This window comes from Chiloscyllium plagiosum, unplaced genomic scaffold, assembly GCF_037043375.1.
Source record: "Chiloscyllium plagiosum isolate Xiang-an unplaced genomic scaffold, Cpla_swu_hap1 HiC_scaffold_28, whole genome shotgun sequence".
NCBI lineage: Eukaryota > Metazoa > Chordata > Chondrichthyes > Orectolobiformes > Hemiscylliidae > Chiloscyllium > Chiloscyllium plagiosum.
The window spans coordinates 50,779,799-50,801,755 of record NW_028270166.1 but is presented as its reverse complement, the minus strand read 5'-3'; the positions used below and the strand labels follow the sequence as shown (position 1 = coordinate 50,801,755).

The 21,957-nt window shown below is 41.0% G+C and overlaps 1 protein-coding gene across 1 annotated transcript in view; it reads left to right on the top strand.

The window, feature by feature from the left end:
* Positions 1-19,718, top strand: part of LOC122565126 (AP-1 complex subunit mu-1) — a 100,644-nt gene extending 80,926 nt beyond the window's left edge. Inside the window, exon 12 of the mRNA XM_043720762.2 lies at positions 14,629-19,718. Coding sequence (XP_043576697.1) covers positions 14,629-14,651 — 23 coding nt within the window. The 3' untranslated portion in view covers positions 14,652-19,718. The remainder of the gene's footprint in view (positions 1-14,628) is intronic.
* Positions 19,719-21,957: the final 2,239 nt, after the last annotated feature.

Here is a 21,957-nt window from a genome sequence, read left to right as displayed (position 1 = left end):
TTGGGCCGAAGGGCCTGTTTCCACACTGTAAGTAATCTAATCTAATGATTTTCTTGTTGTCTACTGCCTTTCAGCTTCTATCTAGGTGGTAGTTTTTGAGACTTTAGAAGGTGCTGTCCATCTAGCTTTGGTTGGAGTTGTTGTAGTGCATCTTGTAGATAATGCACCATGCTGCTACTTTATGTTGGGTGTGAAAGGAGTGGATGTTTGTGATCATGCTAAGTAAGCAGCAGCTATGTCCTGGATAGTGTCAAGTTTCTTGAATGTTGTAGGAGCTGCACTCATCCAGGTATACCATTGCACTCCTGATTTGTTAATTATGGGTGGTGGTCAGGCTTTACAGAGTCAGGAAGTGAGTAACTTGTGGCAGTATTCTTAACCTCTGACCTGTTCATGTAGTCACGGTATTTGTATATCTCGTCTAGTTCAGTTTCTGTACAATGGTAACTCATAGTGGGAAATTCAGTAATGGGAACACAATTGAATGTCTAGGAGGTGGTGTTTTTTGGAGATGGTCATTTACCTGGCACTTGTGTGTCATCATTGTTACTTACCATTTGTCAGCACAAGCCTGAATGTTACCCAAACCTTGGTACTTTTAGACGTAATACCTGAGTCTTCTCAAATAGTGATGATCTTTGTAGAAACATCCGTAAACGTCTCCACTTCTGACCTTATGATGGAGGGAAGGTCATTGATGAAGCAACTGAAAATGGTTGGGCTTATAACACTGACACAAAGAACTCCTACAGTGCTGTCCTGGAACTGCGGTTAATGATGTCCAACAGCCGCAACTATTTTCCTTTCAGCGAGATATGCAGCCAACTAACTCCCCAATTAGCATTTGTGTAAGTTATGATCTAGAGGCTTTTTGTGTCCACAATGAAGCCCCAGCTAAGCAATATATCTGTCTACCCTAATCTGTGTACCTCAGATCTGAGCAGGACCTTGAATCTCCGTTCTGACTTTGCAATTGGGCAGTATTTTTGATTGGAATAGAAAAGTGTAAGATGCTAATTGTCCCACCCACCAGAGAGTCACACAGCATGGAAACAGACCCTTTGGTCCAATTAGTCCATGTCGAACATAATCCCAAATCAAATTAGTCCCAACTGCTTATTCCTGGCCCATATCCCTTCAAACCTTTCCCATTCATGCAATTATCCAAATGTCTTTTAAATATTATAATTGTACCCACATCTACCACTTCCTCTGGAAGTTCAGTCCATTCGCAAACCACACTGTTTTAAAAAAAAATTGCCCCCATGTCTTTTTAAAATCTCTCTCTCTCACTTCAAAATGGGCCCCCTACAAGTCATGAAATCCCCATCCTACGGAAATGACAATTACCATTAAAGTTTATCTATACCCCTTTTCATTTTATAAATTTCTATCAGGTCACTTTTGACTGAGTTTGGTCTGGTGCATAACAAAGTTCTCCACTTTGTCCACATTAACCTGATCTTGGTAAACACTGCCCACGCTGAAGTTTTTACAGAAAAACTGTTTAATGTGAAATGCAAGTTATGTTCAGTTAGTGACATTGGTTGGCGTTGGTGGTGGTTGGTGGGGAAATTCTGTAACTCTGTTCAAGTCCGGTTCAAATCCTGTTGTGTGCTAATTTGGCTAAAAGTAGTCTCTTGCAGTATCTCTCTTTGTGGATAAAAATGTGTTTTCAACATTTTGTTATTTCAAGTTTGTCATTGTTTTGTTTTCACTGGAGACTCCAATATTTGATTAGTGTAGTCTGTACAGGAAATGAGAACTGCAGACATAATTGAGTTAGGAAGAGGTTACCTGGACAGAAATATGCATTTTTATAAAGAGCACCAAACAACGTGGTGGGATTGGAGAACTTCCACCAGTCCTCCCCAAGTAAAAATGTTAACAAAGAATTCAGTTGTTTTTGGGCATTTTCCTTCCTATCTCCCCAGTGGTCTTTATCACTGAAGTGCTAAAAAGCTTTCATTGCATTCCAACCACTTTCAGTGAATGCTGCAGGAAAGCTTGGAGATTCCTCACGTTTTTATTCTGAGCACGAGCAAGCCATCTGACCAGAAGTATTTAAAAAATCTAAGTGTTCTAAAATTAAAAGCTGCAAATGGCCTGAGTTTGGGCCTGTTTGCTTGATGTTTATTTCCCTTTCCTATTTTGAAAGTTTCCAATCTGGTTTTAGCCACTTGTGGGTTTGTGTTGGAAGCTGTTCATCTAATTGTTGGCAGGGGATCTTTGCTGACTCAAGTGCAGAAGCACACCCTATTTATTGCTGTACCCATTTCTTCCAGAGAATGGGCCATTGAGTTTCACTCCTGTGGTTCTTTTTCTTCCGGAAGACCCTTCGTGTGCAACCAGCTGCCTTCAGTTAAATATAAAAGAGAGAGCTTGCAAATCTATAGTGCTTTTCACATATTCAAGAACTCAATGCTCTTGAAAAGAAACAGAGGACTCTTGAAATATATTTATCTTACAGTTGAAATTTGCACATTGATCAGTTCATGCACAGGAAGATGCCAAAATACCAGTATATTTAATGTTAAAAACCTGAGTAGCGTTTCTCTTTATTCTATTTTGATGTTGCTACCTATTTTGGGATAATCAAATAAATGGCATTGGTGCTTTGAAATAAGTCATTTTGACTTCTCTAAGAATGACCATACAGGCAGCAGCATAAATTACTCTTATAGAGTCATAGAGATGTATAGCACAGAAATAGACCATTCAGTCCAACTTGTCCATGCCGACCAGATATCTGAATCTAATCTAGTCCCATTTGCCAGCACTTGATCCATATCCCTGTACACCCTTCCTAGTCATATACCCATCCAGGTGCCTTTGAAATGCTGTAATTGTACCAGCCTCCTCCACTTGTCTGACAGCTCATTCCATACACACGCCATCCTCTGCGTGAAAAGGTTGCCCTTTAGGTCCCTTTTATTTCTTACCCCTCTCACTCTAAACCTATGCCCTCTAGTTCTGGACTCCCCCCACCCCAGAGAAAAGACCTTGTCTATTTATCCTATCCATGCCCCTCATGATTTTATAAACCTCTCTAAGGTCTCCTCAGCCTCTGACGCTGCAGGGAAAATAGCCCAGCTATTCAGCCTCTCCCAATAGCTCGAGTCCTCCAACCTTGGCAACATCCTTGTAAATCTTGTTTGAACCCTTTCAATTTTCAAAACATTCTTCCAATAGGAAGGAGACAAGAATTACACACAATATTCCAAAAGTAGCCGAATCAATGTCCTGTACGGCTGCAACATGACCTCCCAACTCCTGTACTCTATACTATGACCAATAAAGGAAAGCATACCAAACGCTACATTTACTAAACTATCTACCTGCAACTCTACTTTCAAGGAACTATGAACCTGCACTCCAAGGTCTCTTTGTTCAGCAACACTCCCTAGGACCTTATCACTAAATGTATAAGTCTGATTTACTTTTCCACAATGCAGCACCTCACGTTTATCTAAATTAAACTCCATCTGCCACTCCTCAGCCTGTTGGCCCACCTGATCAAGATCTGGTTGTACTCTGAGGTAACCTTCTTCACTCTCCACTACACCTCCAATTTTGGTGTCATCTGCAAACTTACATACTATACCTACTATGTTCACATCCAAATCATTTATATAAATGACGAAAAGCAGTGGACCCAGCACCGATCCTTGTGGCACACCACTGATCACAGGTCTCCAGTCTGAAAAGCAACCCTTCACCATCACCCTGTGGCTTCTATCTTCGCGACAGTTCTATATCCAAATGGCTAGTTCTCCCTGTATTCCATGAGATCTAACCTTGCTCACAGTCTCACATGGGGAACCTTGTTCTTGCAGAAAACAAAAAACTTGAACCACTCCCAACCCTATCAAATGCAGAGGGGAGTAACACTTTCCAGTTCAGGTGGTCTTACGGTGAAAGTATCTTATACAAGCTTCATTTCTTCTAACCACAAGTTCTGTGAGCAATCCTATACTCGTTCTCTCTCCACCAACTTCTCATCTTTTGCAAAAAGTATCGTTAACAGTGCATCCTTGCTTATCACGTCAGCCTGAGCTCACCTTGGTACAAATCACTTGAACGTGACTGATCATGTAATAGTTGATTTCCGTTTCACAAGTTTTTCACAAGATATTGAATGTGGATAGATCTGTGCCTGTGATTCAAATTCTCTGTTCCAGTTGATCAATATAACTTAAGAAATAGTAGATTATTGAACTCATTGAATCTGATATAACATTTGTAAGATTATAGAATCCCTACACTGCGGAAGCAGGCCATTCGGCCCATCGAGTCCGCACTGATCCTCCAAAGAGCACCCCTTCTCCCTACCGTAGTGCCTGCAATCCTGCATTTCCCACGACTAACCCACTGCGCCCACACATTCCTGGACGCTATGGGCAATTTAGCATTGCCAGTCCACCTAATCTGCACATCTTTGGACTGTGGGAGGAAACCCACACAGACACTGGGAGAGCATGCCAACTGTACAAAGGCAATCACCTGATCGAGGAATCAAACCTGGGTCCCTGGCATTGTTTGGCAGCTGTGCTAACCACTGAGTCACTGTGCCAGCCCTCTGGGTGATATTCTGTCTCAACTTCATTTCCTGCTTTCTTCCTGTAACTCTTGATTGGAGTTATTTGGGATCTGCAGTCCTCTGGGAAAAGAATTCTAAAGATTCAAACTCCTCTTAAGCAATGTTCCTTGCAAGTTGCATGGCTGCACAGTTACCTCAAAACCAATTGCAAAGGCCATGGGCCAAAGATTATGTGACTTCCACCATGCTTTAAATATCTCTGGCACAGAACTGGAATGTCTGCTCAGGAAAAAAAATCTTGCCCTTGAGTGAAAAAGTTTTGCATAATTTATGCTCAATGATTGATCCCCTCATCCTTGGAATATTCATCCTGTCCTAGATTTTCCAGTCTGGAGAAACAACCTCTGAGTTAAATTTGTCAAGCTTCTTCAGAATCTGGTCTGTCTCAGTAAGCTCGTTCACATTTCACACAAGGTCTGGAGAATGACCCTATTTACTCAAGCCTTTCATCAACTGTTTTCATTTGAGTGACCGACTTGTTGACCCTTTGCTTTACTGCTTTGAAAGCAAGAATATCTTCTTTTCAATGTGGAGACCATAACTGCATGCAGTATTTCAGTGTGGTCTCACCAAAGTCCTGCACTGTTTCAGTAAGGCTTTCCTATTTTGGTAGAGACTGGTGTAATCTCTTGGCAATCAAGGTAGAAGTGCCGTTTGTCCAGCTTTAAATTTGATTTAATTTCTGCATTGAGGTTCAGAAGGAAAGTTGTAGTTTTGATTTGCTTATTGAATTCTGAGAATGGTGACAGATTGTTGACAAATATGTTCACAGACATTTGTATAAGGCTTTAAAGCTCTTAATTGAATAGTACAATGCTTTAGAAACAAAGGTAGAGAGGAGAAAATGTCCTGTGACATGTAGAGAAGAGACAAAAACAAATTTGTTCCAAAAAGACAGTGCCATCATGAAGATCAATGTGTTGCAAGTTTCTTAGAGTAAGGAAAGGGTCATTTCAGAGAGAAAAGATCAGGAAAAATAGAAGTGCTGTTTAACCATCTCCGAAGCAACAGAGGCAGAAGAAAAGCTAAATGGTTTAATGTCTAAGAATATGGCTTCAGAAACAGAAGACTGTGAATGAGGAATTTAAGTAGTTTATGTTAATTAAGAAATAACTGAGCTGTGCTGACAGTTTCTTTCAGCGTCTCAGGAAAGGTTATTAATGGAAAAAAAAAGCATTGAGTGAATGCAGAGGTTTGCTGGGAAGAAACCAATTGCAGTCATGACCACTGAACAACAACTGTTAAATTGGATCTTCCTAAGCTGACTCTTTACTAAGATTTGAGTATCTGGGTAAGATACTTTTGAATAAGATCGTTGTTGACGGTGAAAGAGTTGAATTCTTTACAACTGTTAATTGTAATAAGACTAATTCAACTAGTTCATGTATAGTGTAAAGTTGTTTCTTTTTCTCCTTTTTCATGTAATAAACATTTGTTCTTTTTATTAAAGTACATTGGCAGTCTCTTGTGAACCTGTTCAGTGACTGACCATCATAGAACACATATTGCAAAAATAAGTCAAGGTCTGTCATGACATTTCACTCTGGAATTGAATTTGTCCAATATTACCAATGGCTAGGATCATAATGCACTCAATTCTCCTTGAACATGATCATTTACAAATATCACACCTTCTAAAATGTATTTTATTTTCTATTCACTAGTGAATGACTTCACACTTCAGAAAGTGCTGTTTTGCAAACTCACTTACCCTTTCTTTGTCTCTTTAGACCTGCTTTATCTCCTTCTAAAACCTTGGTATTATATATATATATAGGTCTAGAGATTTTGTTATAGTTTTGTTTGGTTTATTACTATTGTTTTTTTCATCCATATAATCAGGATAGATTGTAACTAGCTGAGACCCTAGTACTGTGAAATATAATGTATAAACTATTGATGATCTCTCATTATAAGATGGGGTTAGGGTGTTCTTATGGTAAGGTGGAGAGGAGGAATGCTGTCGAACCATGAAGTGGGCTTCCCATTGATTCATGCCAACAAATGCTTCTCATACAATCAGCATTTCAAACACACAATTGGATTTTCATCAGTATTGGGTGTCAGTAATTTTTCCAACTCCATCCTGTGTTAATGTTCCCTACAGGGCTGAGTCCATTATTGAATCTTGGAGCACAGTCAAGCACCCATACTGAGACTAGCTCCAAACTTGTTCTGTTGATTAAAAACTGGTACAGCAGGCAAGGAAGAAGGTAAATGCTAAGTTGCCCTCCAGAGCAAGAGAATTTGAGTACAGGAACAGTTGTATATGGTCTTGATGAGACCACGCTTGGAGTACTATGCGCATTTTTGGCCTCCTTATTTGAGGAAGAATGTTTTGGCTAGGGAGAGTGAAGTGAAGGTTTACCAGACTTATTCATGGGATGGCTGGACTGATATATGGAGAGAGACTGGATTGATTAAAACTAAATTCAGTGGAGTTTAGAAGAATGAGGGAGGTACATCATAGAAACCTATAAAATAGGACTGGATAGGCCTGTTCCTGATGACTCGGAAATCCAGTACCAGAGGTCACAATATAAGGATACTGGGTAGAATTGCAGGCATTTAGGACTAAGGTGAAGAGACATTTCTTCTTCCAGAGAGTAGTGAATTTATGGAATTCTCTGACACAAAGAGGCCAAAAAATTTAGTATTTTCAAAACACGAAGAATAAAGTTCTTGGGACGAAAGGATCAAATGCTATGTGGGGTGAAAGATTTTTGAATGGAGGATTAGGCTTGAAGGACCTGAAAGTTCCTATTTCTGTTTCTACATAGTTGGGCAGTGTTTTTGTTGCCTGTAGGTTGGTTTAGAAAAGATTAATAGGTATTAAACTAAAAACTTTTAATCATTAATTCTGTGAATGGCTGGGATTAAATGACAGATATGGGCATTGTTGGCTAACCAGCGTTTATTGTCCATCTTTAATTGCCCATCTTTAATTGCCCTGAAGGTAGTTAAGAGTCAACCACATTGCTGAGAGTTTGGAGTCACATGTAATCCAGACCAGTCTACTTCCCTAAAGGACATTGACAGAAAAACCCGTCAGATTCACCAATGAACAATGCTCTGAATTCCAGCTTTTTATTAAATTCAAATTCCAACATTTGCTACAGCAGGATTTGAACCCAGGCCCCCAGAACATTGATGGAGTCTCTGGATTAATAGTCTCTTGATAATACCACTAGACTTTCATCTCCCCTCGAAGGTAAGAGGGGGAATGCATTTCAGAGGGGATGTCGAATGGCTTTATTTTCCTTTGGTCCCTGACTTGGAACAAAGGTTCAACCATGTTTCACGCTTCCTGTAAGGTGCCATGAGTCACGTCTGTAACGAAACAGAGCCCGCTCTATCAAAGTTGCTGGGTGTTTGATATATCCAATCCAACAATGGTGCAAACTTGAGGGTGAAACTGCTGCATGTTGACTTCCTTATCCCACACCAGTGAAAATTACCAAGGCAGCAAATGGGGTAGTAATCCTGAAATTTGATACTGTTTGCTGTTTTAAAAGGCTTCCTGACTTGCATAATGATCCCTTTTTGCTTAAATTACTTTTGCAACCTGCTCTGCTAATCTCCTGTTCTCTTTTATCTGCTCTCTCTGCACTCTTCCAGTTCGTGTCTCTCTCTACATCACCACCTCTTCTTGCTCTCTCCATTCCTCCTCCTCCTCAGCTCTCTTTCCACCTCTTCTCTGCATTCTCCACCATTCTCTACTTTCTTTTGTAGCCCTCAATCTGTCTTTCTCCTGTACTCCCATCATTTCTGCTTCCTTGCTGCTGCTCCTCTTCTGACTCCTTGTCAGTCGGTCACTCAGTTTCCTGCTTTCTTTCACTGCCCTCTTCCCTAAAAACTGTTGCAGAAAATGTGGAACTCTTCACCCACTGTTATCTTTGGGGATATAAAACAATATGTTTGTGATAAAGTAAAATCACTGATTAGGAATTTGTAACATTCCTTAGTAAGTTTTCTGGAATGCTTTAAATGGAATGAGAGGCGTCTGTCATGTTGCAACCAAACTACATATGCTGCTGTACAATTGGTAAACTATATCAGGAGAACTCCTGCATTAAAATAAGGTTTGCTCTATAATTTGGGTTTCAAAATGTGGGGAAGTGGAATCTGAGCTACTGAATTTGGCTTTAATGGAATTGACAGTCACAGCAGTGATAAGTATGCCTCAGGAGTAGTAAATAAAAGTTGGTTCATTGGCTGAGATTCACCGATCACTCTTAGTCCATATGTCATTAACATTCTGAACTTGTTATGGAAGTGGATGATGATGAGAAATATTTGTCAAGTACAGTATTTGTATACCTGTGTTATTGGAAAGCACTGTCATTCATCAGCATCTTCCAAACCCATGACCTCTACTACTTAGAAGAACAAAGGCAGTAGCTGTGTGTGAGAACCACCATCTGCAAATTCCCTTCAAGCTACATTCCACCCTGACTTGGAACTATAATCAACATTTCCTTACTGTCGCTGGGTCATAATCCTGCAAACCTCTTACACCACATGGACTGCACCAGTTCAAGATGGTGACTCGCCACCACTTTCTTGAACTGTTGTGGATAACGGCACATGGCATATGAATTAGGAGCAGGAGTTGGTCACTTGGCCCCTCAAGCCTGCTGTGCTGTTCAGTGGATTATTAGATTACCAGCAGTGTGGAAACAGGCCATATGGACAACAAGTCCACACTGACCCTCCGAAGAGTAACCCACCCAGACCTATTCCCCTAAATATACCCTTGACTAATGCAGCAAACACTATGGGCAGTTTAACATGGCCATTTCACCTAATCTGTACATCTTTGGACTGTGGGAGGAAACCAGAACATCCAGAGGAAACAGACGCAGCCATGGGAAGAATGTGCAAACTCCACACAGGCAGTCGCCTGAGGCGGGAATTGAACCTGGGTCCCTGGCGCTGTGAGGCAGCAGTGCTAACTATTGAGCCATCGTGCTGCCCAGGTTATGGCTGATCTCATTTGCTCCACATGCTCCCCTCTCTCCATGCTAATCAAAAATCTATCGACCTCATGACAAAAAGAAGTTCAAGGACTCTGCTTCAATTGCCTTTTGAAGAAGAAATTTCAAAGACCCGTGACCCTCTATGAGAAGAAAACATTCTCTTTATCTCTGTTTTAAGTGGACATGCCCTTGTTTTTAAATATAGCCATGATGTGGAGGTGCCCCTGTTGGCCTGGGGTACACAAAGTCAGAAATAACATGACACCAGGTTATAATCCAACAGGTTTATTTGAAATCACAAGCTTTCGGAGCGCTGCTCCTTCATCAGGGGAAGTCTTCACTTCACATCACCTGACGAAGGGGCTCCGGTCTGAAAGCTTGTGATTTCAAATAAACCTGTTGGACTATAACCTGGTGTCGTGTGATTTCTGACTTCAAATATAGCCCCATTGTTCTAGATTCTCCCATGAGGAACATCCTTTCCATGTGCACAGATGAGGGACCTGCACATTTCAATCAAGTCAAGTCTTATTCTTCTAAATTCCAATGATTATAGGCCCAATCTGTTGTATCTTTTAAGACAATTCACTAATTCCCGATACTAATCTATTCACCCTTCTCTGAACGGTACACCCTTTTTTAAATACAGCTAATACTGTACACTGTACCCTAGAAGTGGTCTCACCAATGGTAGGAAGAATATTAGCTAAACAGGAACAGACTTCAGAGCTCTGAGAATTCACAGGGATCAGGTCTCACCACTACCAGTGTAACTGAAACAAAGTCTCCCTACTTGTATATTCAGTTCTCTTGGCAATAATTGGCATTCTGTTAGCTTTCCTGATTTAGATTAGATTAGATTAGATTACATTACAGTGTGGAAACAGGCCCTTCGGCCCAACAAGTCCACACCGACCCGCCGAAGCGAAACCCACCCATACCCCTACATTTACCCCTTACCTAACACTACGGGCAATTTAGCATGGCCAATTCACCTGACCCTGCACATCTTTTGGACTGTGGGAGGAAACCGGAGCACCCGGAGGAAACCCACGCAGACACTGGGAGAACGTGCAAACTCCACACAGTCAGTCGCCTGAGGCGGGAATTGACCCGGGTCTCAGGCGCTGTGAGGCAGCAGTGCTAACCACTGTGCCACCGTGCCGCCCACCTGCGGACACGGTGGCACAGTGGTTAGCACTGCTGTACCTGCAGACTAACCTTCTGCAATTCAAACACTAGGACACCCAGATCCCTGTGCAATCTCCTGCCAAAAATGAATAATTTCACATTTTCCCACATTAATTTTCTAGCTCTTTTTCCACTTACTTAACTCACTGCATTCCTTTGAAACTTTCCTATGTTCACTTCTCAGCTTATTTTCCTACTTTCCTAAATACAGGTTTTGCCAGTGACACCCACATCCAATGGAAGAATTTTTAAGAACTCATTGGATAATTCCAGATATGGCAGTCTTGTTCTCTAATAACTAGCATGTCACTATGCCTCCTTTAAGTGTTTGTTTTATTTTAAAACACACACACTACATATTGCAAAGCCAGTGGGACAATTGACGTGCTTCAGGAGAGTCTGTACTGCCAGCAGCTGAAATGATCTGTTGGGAAAATCCCTTTGAAATGCAGCCATGAGAAGAAGCGATTTCAGATGCAATTTTTGAGAATGCGTGCAAACTGGACACAGATGTGAAGTTGTGGGAGGGAATTTTAATAAAAGCCTTCAAACATTTCAAACTCACCTCATTTAAGAAAGGACCATTGAAACTGGGTGTGGTCAAATTTTACCTCTTGCACCCTCCCTCCCTCTCTTCCCCATAAAGCGATTGCAAAAAGCGATTATGTCTCTTCTGTGTTTTGCTGTCAAGAGGCCAGTGGTCGTGTTTCTTTCTGCTGATCCCTCACCATCTCAGAAATGGTGTTCACTGGTTTGCATTGAGATGCTGTTTGTCCAGGGCACAGTGTTTCAGTTCACGTTTTTCCATGGGCTTATCTCTGTAACCTCCTCCAGCCTCACAATCCCATAAGATATCTGCACTCACATAATTCTGGCCTCTTGAGCATTCCAGAATTTAATTGCTCTACCGCTAGTGCTTGCACTTTGAGCTGCCAAAGGTCTAAGCATCTGAAGTTTCTTCCCCAAACCAGTTCAACTCTCTACTTCTCTTTCTTCCTTGAAGAAACTACTCCATTTTGTCAAATTGAAAGATTTTAGGCTGGCGATCTCACTCTCATTTTCTCCATAGTGCTCCTTTGAAGCGCCTTTGAATGCTGTATTATGCTAAGGTGCTGTATAAATGTAAGCTGTCCTCAGCTATCCAGGTTTGCTGCTGATGTAAAGCTCGCTGTGACCATGGCAGGTGGAATATAATATGGCAAGTTGCTCACTTTGCTAGGAAAATGAGAAACTGGAATAATATTGTAAATGGTGAGAGACTTTAAAATATCAGTATTCAGAGACAACTGTGTGCCCTTGCACAAGAATTACAGGAAATTACTATGCAGGTACTGCAGGCAGTTAGGGAAGCAAATGGTATATTAACTCTTTATTATACAGTCATACAAGTATTAGGGTGAAAAACCCTTACTGCTTTCATAAAGAGTCTTGGTGAGTGCCTGCCTTGGAGACTATTTGCATGCAATAGGAGTACAACAAAGATTCATTAAGCTGATTGGCTTTTAGAGGAACGATTGCATGTAATTGGCCTATGTTATCCAAAATTTAGAAAGTAATCTGATTGAAGCTTATATTAACATTTGGAAGAAATTGTTATATAACAGACTGAGAATGATTAATTCCGGTTCGACTGAGACCGAAAGTTCTGAAGTAAAAGCTGGACGTTGAAGTTGAGGCACAGAACAGTCATGATCAATTCAGGCAGACTCAAGGAGCTGAATAGTTGATACATGTTCATATATTTGTGGAATCTGGAAACCATCTCTTTCAGTGAAAATAGTCTGCCCTACAATCTACTGCTGTAGTTAGGATATCAAACAACAACGAGACTGATGTTAGTGGCATGGTGTAAAGACAACAAACTCTCTACCAGCGTCAGCAAAGCGAAGGAGTTGGTCATTGACTTCAGGAATTGGAGTAAAGGGCATGCCCCTATCTACATCAATGATGCTGAGGTAGTGATGGTCGAGAGCATCAAGTTTCTGGGAGTGGTGATCATCAATAATCTGTCCAGGCCCAATCATGTTGATGTGACGATTAAGAAAGCACAATAACGCTTCTACTTCCTCAGGAGTCTAGGGAAGTTCAGCGTGTCCACAAAGGCACTTACCTATTTTTATACATACACCATAGAAAGCATCTAATCTGATGCATCACAGCATGGTATGGCAACTGCTCTTTCCAAAGCAACAAGAAACTATAGACAGTTGTGAATACAGCTGAGTCCATCATGCAAACCAGCCGTTCACCTGTTGACTCCATTTATATTTCCTACTGCATCGGGAAAGCAGCCAATGTAATTAAAAGCCCCTCCTACCTTAGTTATACTGTCTTCCACCTTCTTCCGTCGGACAGAGGATATAAAAGTTTGAATACACTTATAAACAGATTTAAGAACAGCTTCTTCCCTGCTATTATTAGACTTTTGAACAGACCTCTCAAGTGTTAATATTGATCTCTCTCTTTGCACTTCTCTGTGGCTGTAACAGTGTATTCTGCACTCTGTTCTGCTATTCTGATGTACTTTGTATGCTATGACCTGCCTGTTTAGCATGCAAACTCGCAACAGAGTGAATCATGCTGCTGTTTTGGCCACCTTTAGGTGATGATGCTAATGTGGAGTAGAAATTTCAAGTTGCTGTGCTTCTGAATGTCAGTGAATTTGAATCTAGTGAATCAGATTTCTGGTATAGCTCTCAAACTTGTGATTTGCTTTTGGTGCACCTGTGTTTGGTCAGTGCTGTCTAAGGTGAGGAATTGCAGAATCATTTTGGAGCTGCCGAGTCATTCAAGCAAATTTCTAATGATCAAGAATAGGAGACAATGTTCATAAGTCCACAATTTTGAATTTATTTTCTGTTTTAAATTTGAGTTGTGATTATAAAAATGTTACTCAGAAATCTGGCTGGGAGGAAACTGTTTCAGGTTCCCATTAACTGCATAGAGTATTTCTGGTCAGGTGACAAGCAGCCTTTTTCTGAACTAAGCATTTCTCAACCATAGATGGTGTAGTATAGTGACCATTGTCTGTCCTGTTCCATCTGTCCGCAGTGTGAGAGATTGTTTGTGCAGGCAGATTGCTGGCCGAAGGGAGCTGGATCATTTATTTTACATGCAACCATTGAACCTAGAACAGAGAGAAGAGCTTTAGCTAGTTGGCCTGGACTGGATCAAAGCTTTCAAATGAAAAGACACTGTTTAAAAGTGATGGCAACATCCAAGCCTGTATCATCAAAGGAATAAAATAGTTTGAGAACTTGATGGCAGGTTGAGTGACCGACTGTTGCCTAGAGACCAAGGAGGGGTTTAGCCTTTCTTTGTGCTGAGTTGCTGCTCTGGCAAAGGTAGCAGAGTGTTGGACTTGGCTTAGAGGGCAAAATCAACCAAAGACTTTTGGCTGCTATTGAGCTTCTCTTGCAGGGCATGTGGGAATATAAACATCATGGAGTTATGACTGATACCTCCATGAGGCGAAGGTGGCGATGTTTTGAGAACTGCAAGTAAATTTTGTATAAATTGTAGGTGGAAGCAGCAGAGTTTGTATGCAAGGGAGTGTGATGCTGTTGGCTTCTTGTATAAACTGCTTTTGGTAAACCGTATTCGCTTTTCACTGGGTTAGAATGCCGAATGATGTGATGTTGCAGAAGAATGAAGAACCATGTAGCTTTAGGAATGCAAAAGAAGCTCTTTTTGTCTTTCTCTTCTAGTAGCAACCATGTGAAGTGCTAAAATGATGTGCTACTTCCCATAAGTACACAGGCTGCAATCTACCTTGTGCTATGAAGTTTGTATATTACACAAAGCATTTTGTATCCTGTCCAGTCTGATTTTTGTCATTTCCATTGTTTTGTTTTGCAGACTACCAACTTCGAACACAGTGAAGGAAGATTGCACTTGAAGAGTCATTGGGAGGGAAGGATCTAAATTCAGTGGATTGTGTACAAGTGTTAGGTGTATTCATCATGTTTCAGGTCTCTGTCATAGAACCATCTTTCATGAGGAAAATTCAACATTTCAACTGTGCTCATCCATGGAGCTGAAAGAAAAACAGGGCAGTATTTTTTGTTTTTTTCCCCATATGTCCCTGTCATCACCAAATCTTCCTCTTTCTTTTTTGTTCCTTTGGATAGTTATTCTTTCTTTGTTATCTTGTTTCTCTCAACACTCAGGCAAGATAAACTGCTGGACTGAACTTGGAGTGCTCCCGACGGGTTTGAACATTGTTGCTGCTTGGCAGTTGTATTTTGATGCGAGTGGGAATTCTTTTGGCTAATAGTTGTACTTTGTCTTGTCTCATTCTCCGAACAGTATCAAATTAATGTGAAACTAACCAATGATCATAACGCACTCCATGCAGATTTCCAACACCATCTCCCACCCCCACTTAATTAAAGAAATGCATATGGAAAACCACGAAGAATACTTTGCTATCCTCAGAAGTACAATATGCATTCCGAGATTTGTCCAATTATTTGTTTGCCTTTTCGATGCAAATGTAACAAAATATTCAGCATGAAATCGGGTGGTAGGTGCCAATGCAACAGGTTGTTTGTTCCAGCCCAGATGGTTTATCAGAGGTTCTCCCATTCCACAGTTCCCCATATGTCACAGCCCATTCAGACCAGCAGGTACAAGCTGGACCTCCTCTGCAATCTGATATGTTTTCCTCCTGCATTCTGCTCAAGCCAGATTGCATGGCACAGGTCAGATCCAGTTTTGTGTTTTGATGCTTTGCTCTTGTTGCCAGTTTGAACTATAAATGGGCTAAGTCTTTCCAGACTGGCAGTGCATTCCTTTTCTTGATGTGTGCTTCTTGCTGTCTTTCTGACCTTTGTCCTTGCCTCACCTCTTGGTGATTTCTCATCCACACTGCCCATCGAATCCACCAGTTGGCATGAGTTTTTAGTCTGCTATATGAGCATTGTATCTGTTACTGTTCATGTTGATTTTATTTTTAAAAGAGGGAAATATTGGATTTTAAAGAAAAAATGTTCAGCTGTTTAAAAATACTGGTAAGTGCTGCTGCATTGCAGTTCTGGTAATAAGGCTGATACAGACTAGAGCGCTGAGCTCTGACTGTGACCTGTTTTCTATTACAAACCAGTCATCAAGCTAAACTCAAAGCTGAGCTGACCCTCAAGCTGCAGGGAATGTAGGGCTGGTTCAGAGCAGGTTGCTTCAAGAAAATATGCTCTTAAATGTTAACTTTATGCAGTTGTTATTTTTGAATGTTTGTACGTAATGCTGTGTGAGATTTCTGAAGAACAGTGTTAGAATGAGTGCTGACGAACTGCAGATCTAATATGGTTCTCGGTTGGCACAAAATTATTTATTTCTGGGCCAAACTGATTTATTCATTGCCATTTTGACAGTGGAAATGGTTCTGTTGCTGGGACCTGCTGCACCATGCTGCAAGAATCTATAGTAAAAGTGTTCTGAAACCGTATGTGATGGAGTTAAACCAAGAGGGGACAACCACATGGATTGCCTGCGCGAAATGATTCTATGGCACAGGAACTGTCAGCTATTAAGGGTCTAATACCACTCTGCTAGGGTGTATTGATTTTAAGGCATCATGTAATACTAAATGAAACAAAATGGGTGATCCCAGATTTGTGCTGAGTTATCTGAATTTGACCAAGACAGCAATAATGATGCTACAACTGCTTAAAAAAGCTGTTAAAATGCAGTCTGCCTAGGTTTGGGCTCACCTATGATTCCATCTGTGATTGAATATTCAATCTCTTTCACACACACTCTCATAGGCACATACAAGCACTCTGCTACCATTCTTGTGAGGTGCGTACACCTTCTTTCATATGTTGGTGCAGTGGTAATGTCCCTACCTCTGTGCCAGAAGACCGATATTCATGTCCCATCTGCTTCAGTGTTTCAGAACGCATCTGAATCGGTTGATTTAAAAATAAAGTTGATGCTATCTGCCTGTGGACAGCCCCACTGGATACTCATCACATACAATAGCCAGTGATTAGTGAAAGCAAGTGAGGCATTTCATTAAGGTTCTTGTCCTGTTCTGTGTACATTATGGCCCTGAAAGTAGTCAGTCACTGAGCCACATACACTGGTATTGATTTGTGCTAGATCCCTCACTGCAGCCACAAACAACAGGGCATGTTCTGAACTGGATCTTACAGCTCATGGGAAAGTAAACAAGCAACATTTCATCATGTACAGTCAAGAAGGTATTGAGTGTCTGCCATATCAGTTTTATCTACATGAGCTTCACATGATGTTCTCCAAACCACATTTTCTTCATCCTGCAATAGTTCACTGTAAAAACATTCACCTGTGAATTTACTGCAGAGGTTCTTTTGTAGGATATAGCCCATAAACGCCATTATGCCAGGGTTGCTGCCAATTTCCCACATCAGCAAAACCTCAGAGGCTCCAGGCCAATGTCCCTGACCCCCTACTGAGAAACATGATCTGGGCATAGACCCCCTTATGTACTGAGTTAACTCATCTCAGCCAAGACTGGAATATGGTTAGTAGAATTGACAACAGTACATCTGTCTTGAGAAAGAGAAAAATCAGACAGACTGATCATTCAAAAAAATGGTCCTTCTGGAAGTGTGGGTGCTATGAGATTATCACGTTCTCCAGAAGTCATGTATTGTTGGTTGCTGCTTTCAGAGCTGACCATTCGGCTGCTGGTATGATTTACTAGAACAGCCTCCGACTAGAGTCTTGATTTAGCAACAGCATCAGTGTTTTCAGGAGAATTGGAGAAGGCATGACTTAATCTTTTAACTGAACGTGACATTTTGCAGTTGTGTAAAGTACGGTATTTGAAATGATTAGGGAGTGGAGCAGCAGCACATTCATCACAGTGGGGGTATGGTTTCAGGCCTCCCTTCCACCATTGCCAAGTTACTATTTGTAGTCTCTCTGATCACTGGGCGAGCTCACCCCGAAGGGCAGCTTGGCTGTTTAAGTTACCACCCGGCAACTAACAGTGGGAGTATGTAGCATGTCAAGGATGATGCATAGTGTGGAAAGGACCAATGAAAAGAAATGAGTTGAAAAAAGAAAGCTGTAATTATCCTTTAGCCAAATCTTCTGGTGTGAAGTGTGCCTTCATACAATCAAAGAAAATAGTAGGGTTAGTTTTTTTTTCAAATACATTACTCTGATGATTTGAACTTAACCATTGGCAAGGTACAGTGGGGTTTATTAGTATTGCTGAATGATTTAAAACAGCACAGATTGTCCTCGGAAAATGCCAGTTATTTATAAACATAACTCTTTCTGGAAGACAGAGGAATATACTTTACAATTTCCCAGTATGTGAGCTCATCAATCTTCCCTCTTGGACCTTCATATTGCTTTGAGCAGCAAAGCAGTTTCCGAGGCAGCGGGATCTGCTTCAGAGCTGGTTTGTGTTGAGGATGATTGCCTTTCCTCACTTCTGTTTTTTGTGTTTTTGAATGTTTGGTAGTGACCATCTCATACTGTTGCTCACTGATAGAGAATTATGCTTATGCTGTAGCAGGTCTTTACTGAGTGAACTGAACAGCAGAGGACCTTTCTGTAAAGGGTGATTTACATGAGCAAGGGTAGCACTCTCCTTACAGAAGGCTTCCTAAAGTGAAGATATCTAAAAGTAGGTGCGCACAGTGAATTGTTGGTTTTGAGCGGTCTGCTTGAAGCATTCAAATATTTTAAACTAGCTTTTACATGATCATCCTGATGTTTTTGATTTTTTTTAAAGGAAATGCAATGACAAAACTCATTTTGGAGTTCTATAATTTTAGCTCTCTGAAATATTTATTATTTAAAGAATTCTTTAGAGAGCTGTGAATTCCAAGGAAAGATAAATCCCAAACTGTGCTAACTTAAAACATGCCATGGCCTCAAACACAGGACAGTGCAGGCAGGGGAACGATTAGCCAGCATAACAGCTCATGTTTTCTGTCTGCAAAGGTTCCTGGTGCAATCTGTATCAGTTGCCATCTGCTGTGCCTCTGAGTAAACTGTGACAATAGCCCTCCTATGTGGTCGAATAAAAAATCAGCAATGAATGTTTTCAGTGTGGTCTGAGAGAGAATCCAACACTCCGTTGCCTTTTTCTGACAAGGGGGACATAAAAGTCAGGGAGAAATTGAGGTTATTGTCCATAGCATCAAGTCAGGACCAGTACCTGACATATTGCATAAGTTGAATTTCGATTTGTTTAGCTCAGTTTCGGGTTGTCATCTCTGAATTCTAACAAGGTGAGAAGCAGGTGGAGGGGCAGGTGAATCTTGCAGGTCTGATCTCCAAAATTAGACATTGCAGTGTTAAGATGCTTCAACTTTGGATTCTGTTTTCTCTGGGGTAGCCATGTGGTGTAGTGTTCAATATTGTCTCAAAGAACTATGCCAGATAATTTTGTGGATTGAAGTGTCAGAATGTGAAAATGATTGAAGGGACAATGTCTCGTGAATATTTCCAAAACATTACCTTGTGCGCCGGTTTCATACAGCAAGACCAGAAGCTATTTCTTGTGAAGCATGCCTGACCTTTTGAACACACAACCTTAAGTAGAAAGCTATTCAGGTCATAAACACATTTAATTGAAGCAGTCTCAATCCTTGACATCCCAAGTTGGGTCGTGTGAGGAAAATGAAACACCAATGCTGCAAAGAATCATTTAGGAGATTGAGTTGGTTGTGCTCTCTGAGAAGCAGCAGTGTGTTCGGCTCTGCTCTGGGTGTGGTCTTACTTCATAGTTCGCGAAGAATTTGGCTGGCTCCAGAGGAGATCTAATCCTCATTGTGTTCATAAAGCAGTTCAGATGCCCACGTACACCAATGGATGTAGCTCATTAGATTTCTTAAACTTCCTTTCTTTGCCTGTTTGTCAACTGATGTTGAGTTCATTTACCTTCCTTCTGTGATATCAATTTATTTCATTCTTTGCATCGTCAATTAAAAAAAGTCACAAAATCATGTGTTTGTGTGCTTTATGTACAAATTATAGATAAGCTGCACCACCCCTTCACACTGTGCCACATCCTGAGTATATTGAAATAATAGACTTGTAATAAATTCATAATGTGATAAAGAGCATGCATTATTACATTGAACACCAACAATACTGAAAGTGTATGGTGTGATCAGCAATAACATTGTGTACAGATACATGTAAAACATATACATTTTTCTCTTCTATTTAAAAATATTCAGTAGTTTAAGAATTTGCAGAATTGTTCATATCCATTGCCCTTCATTTGCGCTCTTCTCAGTGACTCAGGAATCATCTATCAAAAGAGTCCCATCAAATTGACTTCCATGTTTCCTATCTTTAACATAAGACATTTGCGATGAAGCTGGCTAACTCTGGAAAGGCCATCTCAGCCTATTTGGTTTTATTTTGTGCCAAATGCAAGCCAATTTTTAATGATGTTGGATGTTTGAGAAAAGGTGCTTCCAGCCTTATCTGATTCACCTAACTCCCAGAATAGCAGGTGCTCACAATGCGCCTAATCCTGAGCTTGGGAGTGTTTTCCATTTGAAAAGTGACATGGATGCAGTTCTCTGACATTATGTTGGAATAAACCCATCATTGACAACAGCAACATGTGAAATCATACAATAAATACTATCCATTTGTTCAGTTAGTCTCAAAACGTTTAAGGAAGGGAGCTGAATGCAAATGAGATGTTTTACAGTATTGGCATTGGCAGTAGTAGATTCTATCAGGCTTCTGAGGCAAAATCTTTTAGATTATATTAGGTTACCTACAGTGTGGAAACAGGCCCTTTGGCCCAACCAGTCCACACCGACCCTCCGCAGAGTGACCCATTTCCCTCTGACTAATGCACCTAACACTATGGGCAATTTAGTGTAGCCAATTCACCTGATCTGCTCGTCTTTGGACTGTGGGAGGAAACCGGAGCACCCGGAGGAAACCCATGCAGACACTGGGAGAATGTGCAAACTCCACACAGACAGTGAGGCAGCAGTGCTAACCACTGAGCTACCATGCTGCCCTAAAATCGTGTTTTTTTTCCCCCCAAGTTCAGCCCTGTGGAATTAGCATTTAATGTAGGCTGACGTTCCAGGGAGTACTGCCTTGTCAGAATGCAATGTTAAAAGCCAAGTATAGAAGATCTTCTGGCACAATGTTAGAGTGGGAGCATTCACGTTGGTCTTAGTCTGATGTTCTGGATCATAATTATCCTTCAACCAACAAAGGGAAGCTGGTCACTATTGTATTGCTGTTTGTGCCACCTTTGTGTGTACGAATTAGTTGCTATTTAAAGCTGTACTTAAAACTGTTGCATTGACTGATGAGTTAGCCCCAGGCCAACATTTCTCGAGTGTCAATGAAGTGTGGAACTGGAAAAAGCACAGCAGGTCAAGCAGCATTACAGGAGCAGGGAAGTCAACATTTCAGACTCCTCTTTCATCAGGTTTCGATCTGAAATGTTAACGCTCCTGCTTCTCTAATGCTGCTTGACTTGCTGTCCTTTTTCCAGCTCCACACTTTATCGACTCTGACTTTCCAGCATCTACTGTCCTCACCATCTCCAACATTTATCCAATATCTGGGGCCCTTGCCCTTTCTGAATCCTGTGGCCTGCGCTCCCTCTCCATTAACTAGGGACCATTCCTCTCTTCAAATGTTCTTTTCCCTCACACATTGATTCTGTAGTTCAGCCAGAGCAGTTGGCTGGTACCATCTAGAAGCATGATGAGAGGAGAGGGAATAGTGTTGGGAGGAAGGGTCACCAGACCCGAAACATTAACTCTAATTTCTCTTCACAGATGCTGCCAGACCTGCTGAGCTTTTTCAGCAACTCATTGTTTTTTTGTTTCTAATTTACAGCATCTGCAGTTATTTTGTCTTTTTTATTGAGAATTGATGGGTGTTATTTAATAAATAAATCAAAAATCTCAGTCATGACCTAACACTATTGGATCTGAACAGTTTTTAAAAGTTCTTGAATATAGTGTCAACCATTTACGTCTAATGTTAAGTGTGTAAATACTGATTGTGAGAAAAGGGAGGCTGAGGTCAGGCTGCTTATTTGACCAGCAAGGTGCTGATGGTGATGCTGCTGCTTAGAAATGGGTAAGAGCTGAACTATCCTGCATCTAAGTGATGGTTTTGGGAAGACTAATAGGGCAAATTTTGCACACTCCAGATTCAATATCCCACCTCTCAATGCAAGTAAGAGCC